This window comes from Triticum aestivum, chromosome 5B (genome assembly GCF_018294505.1).
Source record: "Triticum aestivum cultivar Chinese Spring chromosome 5B, IWGSC CS RefSeq v2.1, whole genome shotgun sequence".
NCBI classification, from domain to species: Eukaryota; Viridiplantae; Streptophyta; class Magnoliopsida; order Poales; family Poaceae; genus Triticum; species Triticum aestivum.
Genome location: NC_057807.1, coordinates 708,682,809 through 708,688,529, shown reverse-complemented (window position 1 = coordinate 708,688,529; position 5,721 = coordinate 708,682,809). Strand labels below are relative to the sequence as shown.

Genomic DNA, 5,721 nt, shown 5'->3' with positions numbered 1-5,721 from the left:
TTGGGGGAGGTGCCCCGGTATCGTATCACCTCCACTATCTTTTGCCTTTCTTTACCTTAGTTCGATCCACAGTTATCTTTTGCTTTAGATGAATAAAAGTTTAGTTCGATCCTTTATTTTTGAGAGTTTGCTTAGTGATATATCTTTGTAATCGTGTGCGAGATATATAACGAAGTTTATTTTGGGTTTTGCTTTCTTTACTTTCATGTTTCAATAAAAAAAAAGGAAATAAATGAAAAAGATCATATACTAATCTTATGGTAAGTAATGACATAACATAAGGAAGAGTATAAGTAGAAACTTTTATGGGAGATTGACAAACATAACATTGTTCAGTGATGCAATTCATGAAAGAATTAATAAGGGAAGAGAAGATTCGCATGCAAATACACTATCTTGGAAATCTTTTGTGATTGTGAGCCCCCATCAAAATATTATATGCCAAAATTGTTGACGTTGGACAAGGAAGACAACGTAATGATTTATGTTTGTTCATATTCACATAGAAGTTATATTGTCATAGATCATTTAACATGTGGTTCTTGCCCCCCATCTTTGCTAGCCAAAAATTCGGCACCAAGTAGAGATACTACTTGCGCATCCAAAAACCCTTAAACCCAAACCTTATTTTCAAGACTCCACCATACCTACCTAAGGATCGAGTAAGATCGTTCAAGTAAGTTGTCATCGGTGCAATAAGGCAATAAAAATTGCTTTTAAAAGTGTTAGATCATTTAGTGTAAGAGAAAGTTGAGCGTTGTACGAACTTGTGATGGCAAAGAATAAAAGCGACAGACTGCATAATAAAGGTTGCTATCATAAGGGGCAATATAACGTGACGTTCTTTTGCACTAAGGGATTGAGCATACAAACAAAAAGCGCATGGCAACCTCTGCTTCCCTCTGGGAAGAGACTATCTTTTACTTTTATGTATTTACTTTCATGCAAGAGTCAAAATTTTCTCTCTATTCCTTTTTATTTTTCTCTTTTGGCAATCATCATGTGGTGAGGAAAGATCTAGGCACGTATATCCAGTTGGATATGGGTAGCATGAGTTATTGTTGTTGACATCATCCTCGAGGTGAATACGTTGGGAGGCGAAATTATAAGACCCTATATTTCTATGTGTCCGGTTGAAACGTTTTGCTCATGTGTATGCGGTGATTGTTAGCAATCATAGAAGACTATATGATGGTTGAGTATGTGGACTTGCCTAAAGGTTTCGATACGCGACCCTTTCTGAGAAGATGATGAATTGTACCTCTTGATGAAGATGCATCTCTAACAGGTACCTCGATTCTTGATGGTGAAGAAGCAGTGCTATGTCGTGTAGAAAGGGAAGGTTTCGGGAGTGTACGACGAGTGGCCTGAGTGTCGGACGCAAGTGGAGGGGGTCTCGGGTGCCAGCCATAAAGGCTTCAAAAGCAAAGAACAAGAAGAAGCTAATTACTTGAGGTTCACGCTAGCACGAGAGAGGACTCATAACCGCTGCCTCGTGTACTGCATAGTTCCGCTCTCACTCATAGTGATGGCTCTTCTTGCGTATATCATTGTTTAGATTAATGATGTAGTTGCAAGTATTCGAGACTTGTATCGCTATTTTTGAGATGATGACGAGAGACCACTCTGTGTTGGGTGATGATTATGATGATGACATGATTTGATGAGACTATTTGTATGTATATGCTATGATTACATTTGTATGTGTATGATATGCTAAAGATTATTATATAAAGCCTGTTTAAATACAAAACAAATATGCTAAAAAAACTAATAAAACTAGCAGTAGCGAGGGGAATAAAGTTAGCAGCAGCGCGCTCTTACCAGAAGCGCGGCTTAACTAAAAGCGCTGCAGCTATTAGCAGTAGCGCGTTGCTCCAAAGCTCGCTACTGCTACCCATGTATAGCAGTAGCATGGGCCAACCCGTGATACTGCTACATGTTAGCTGTAGCGTCGTATCAGTAGAGCGGGTACTCGCGCTATTGATACACCAAATACCTGTGCTACTGCTAGGCTTATCCCTAGTAGTGTAATTCTGGGTTTGTGCAACACCATCGCCGAGTGCATCCCCCGTGATTTCCGTTCGTGCCGCCTCATCATGCTCCCATCTATTATTTCTAATAATATTTGTCTGTACCATTGCAACCTCTTATCGATTAATTTCTTTTCGGAAGTGACGGGTCTATTATTTTACCAATCTGGGGCAACTGTGCGAAATACTCCAACGTACAATTATTTTTGTGTCGAAGCACATTTCAAAGAGTTAATGAAATCTCCGGGCATTATAATTCTCATGTGTCAGTTTAGAATTTATTAAAAATTCAATTCACATGGTTTAAATGATATTTACATAACTCACATATTACCCAATATATATTAAAACATAAATAAAAAATAAATTTATCCAAGTATATTTTTTTATTGTTTTCATAGCATTGGAAATCTTGATCATATCATTAATCTGAAGTTGTTTTGTTAAATTTTCCCGGATATTCTCTTACGACCCCAACGTGTGTCAAGTTGTTTTCAATTTATACTAAACATTTTTATTTTTAGAACTCATTTGTCTCTCAACTTTTGTTATCATTCCATTAATATTAATAATGCGAAAGAGTGGCTTTCTTATTGTTTTCAACTACACTAACCAGAATTGTGATTATAAGTTTAGTATACTTATAGTGAAAAATATATCATTAAGGGTACACCCGTGCTAAGATTAGACCCGCTTGTCCAAATGATGTATTACAATTTTAAATTATAGATTTTTGTTGACCTGAATGTCAGGAAAATGTAAGAAAACATAAGAAATAACAATCCACATACATGTGCATAACTGTTTGTGTTTCTATTTAGCATCTTACTCTTGATAGAGAATGATTTGCGACTTATCAATGTAACAAATATCTTTATATATTTTATTAGTAGAAGCATAGTATATGATTTTCTATCTTAGATATAATATATTCCTATCTTAGATATACTTGTATAAAAAACACTCTAACATTATGGGATGAAGGGAGTAGAATATTCTGTACTGTAAGAGGTGTCAACACTAACTTGTTCCCGGACTCCCCAAGAGTTAAGAATTTACAGGTAAATTAGAACGGCATTTCGGAGCTCGGCCTCCACGGAGGCCGGATGTTTTTTGAAAAAAAAAATCATACTTTTCGATAAAAAAAATCTGAAAACATTTGTACAAGTACACAAGGATGTGATGTGTATGTGTGTAAAATTTCAGATAAAAAAATACTGCATAAAAATAAAAAATTCAAGGACTTTTGTGATGAATAGTATCATGTGTTGAAAGGCCACATATTTGTCTTCTTTGCACAACCCTCATTTCAACATATTTCGTCTTGAAAATTTGCGCACATGTGTGTTATGTCTCCATGCATGTCTTTATTTTTCATTTTAGAATTTTTTGAAATGTAAAAAATATGAATTTTGTTGAATTTTTCAAAACCCGCCCTCCATGGAAGCCGAGCTCCAAAGCAATTTACGGAGGTAAATGTCTTTTAAAAGATCTTTTCAAGAGGAACAATGTCCTTTTTTTTTTGAGGGAAAGGAACAATGTCCATGTGCTTGGATCTGGGCAGGTCCATTGGATCTGGATCGGAGCCCGGAGATCATCCTACAGCTGCATCATCGATCAGCACGCCTGAATTAAATAGCAGCAGTATCCCACTCCGGTTGACTCCGGTCCGACGTGGGCCCACCAGCCAGCGACACCAACCGCGCCGGGCCGCTTATTCAAACCCCTCCGTCCGCTTCCCCACTCCGCCCGAAGGAACGTTGCCACCGACCGACCGCAGTCCGCGACCAAGATGCTGCCTTTCCTCTGCTTCCTCGTCGCCTCCGCCGCCGCGCTGCGGCACCACCACGCGGCGGCCGACGTGCCCCCGTCCAACAAGCTCATCTTCATCCTCGCCGGCCAGTCCAACATGGCCGGCCGCGGCGGGGTGACGGGCACGCACTGGGACGGCGTGGTGCCGCCGGACTGCGCGCCCTCGGGCGCCATCCTCCGCCTCTCCCCCTCGCTGCGGTGGGAGCAGGCGCGCGAGCCGCTGCACCAGGGCATCGACGGCAACCGCACCTGCGGGGTCGGCCCCGGGATGTCCTTCGCCAACGCCGTGCTCCGCTCCGGGGGCGCGCGCGGCGCCGCCGTCGCCCTCGTGCCCTGCGCCGTCGGGGGCACGCGGATGGCCGAGTGGGGCAAGGGGTCGGAGCTGTACGACGACATGGTGCGGCGCGCCCGGGTCGCCGTGGAGACCGGCGGCCGGATCGGGGCCGTGCTCTGGTACCAGGGCGAGAGCGACACCGTGCGCTGGGCCGACGCCAGCGAGTACGGGCGCCGCATGGGCGCCCTCGTCCGCGACCTCCGGCAGGACCTCGCCATGCCCCACCTCCTCCTCATCCAGGTCCGTCCGCCATCTCGATCCATGGCTTCATTCCTGATTTACTCATTTCATATGCTAGATCTGCATGATTTACTTGAGATCGAATGATTCCCAGTGTCAGTGGAGGGACTGTAAAGCTAGCAGCTTTACTTGGCACTTGGGCATGGTTGGTGGTGACCTTCCTTTCCATGACCATGAGAAGCAAAGAACATTCCACTCCTCTTTTTTGTTAGTGGGCGTACACACAGAGACAGAGCAGAGTTGGTAGTAGTCGTTGGCCTAACATTCATTTGGGTAGACACAGGACATCGTACAGCTGAAGCCACACTATGTGTGCACCTGGTCCTAGCGAACTGGAGTAGTAATACGCCATGGGTACTAGCTACTGGGCATGTTTGTCAAAGAATTGGACAAATCTTGTTAAGTCCTGTTTTTGGACTTTTGGTTGCAGCTTGCATCTCCCAAATTGGATATGTCGAGGTTAGCCGAGTATCTCAAATGCAGAGCAGCAAGGTTTATACATGGAAGTATCTAAATTTGGAACACTGTCTTCTGCCTCTACTTACAGCAATTAAATGTAGCTATGCAAAACGCACAACTAGTTATGGACAGTAGTTATGTTGATATGCTCACTTCTCATAGATTCTATCGATCTTTTGATGTTTCAGGTTGGGCTGGCATCAGGGCTTGGGCAGTACACCGAAGTCGTAAGGGAAGCTCAGAAGGGCTTAAAACTTCGGAACGTGAGGTTTGTCGATGCGATGGGGTTGCCGTTCCAAGACGGCCATCTGCATCTTAACACCCAGGCTCAGGTCCAGCTGGGACATATGCTGGCTCAGTCCTATTTGACTTATGGTACATTCAAACACTAGTTCTCCCGGTAGCTCTAAAGGGAAACATTATTTATTTGCTCTCTACTTTGGTTAATTTCCTCTCTGAACTCTTCGCTGGCACCACCATTCTTAAAATTCATGAATTTGATTGGTATAAATATGCCAATGTAATTCAGTACAAGTTCTTCATGATCAATGAGAATGGAGAACCACCGGAGTCCTGCAGTTCCATAATGGAAGCTGCTTCCTTTTTTGCCAATTGCGTTTTTTGAATTATAGCATGCTGGTGATTGTGCATTGCAAAGGCTGGAGGCGTAAGAAGAAAAATTATCTAGCACGTGGAGTGGAACTGAATTTGAGATAGTGCGTCGAGAAAATTCAGTGCGCATGAACGATGTCCCGCCATTAGCTGCAGCAGTTGGAAACGCCTGGTATCCAACTAGAACTATGTCAAAGTGCATATTTAAAGGAAGCCAATCATATCATCAAA

General features: G+C 42.9%; 1 protein-coding gene across 1 annotated transcript; it reads left to right on the top strand.

The window, feature by feature from the left end:
• The first annotated feature begins 3,733 nt into the window (after positions 1-3,733).
• Positions 3,734-5,490, top strand: LOC123114449 (probable carbohydrate esterase At4g34215). Its single transcript, XM_044535935.1, has 2 exons — positions 3,734-4,419; positions 5,067-5,490. Exons 1-2 carry the CDS (start codon positions 3,826-3,828, stop codon positions 5,268-5,270), a joined length of 798 nt encoding a protein of 265 aa, XP_044391870.1. The 5' UTR covers positions 3,734-3,825; the 3' UTR covers positions 5,271-5,490.
• The last annotated feature ends 231 nt before the right edge of the window (positions 5,491-5,721 follow it).

What these genes read in the sequence shown, in the direction of transcription:
- LOC123114449 (XM_044535935.1), top strand. Translation starts at nt 3,826, where the DNA reads ATGCTGCCTTTCCTCTGCTTCCTCGTCGCCTCCGCCGCCGCGCTGCGG. An exon ending in CCCACCTCCTCCTCATCCAG is followed by an intron (nt 4,420 to 5,066) that starts GTCCGTCCGCCA and finishes TTGATGTTTCAG; the next exon opens with GTTGGGCTGGCATCAGGGCT.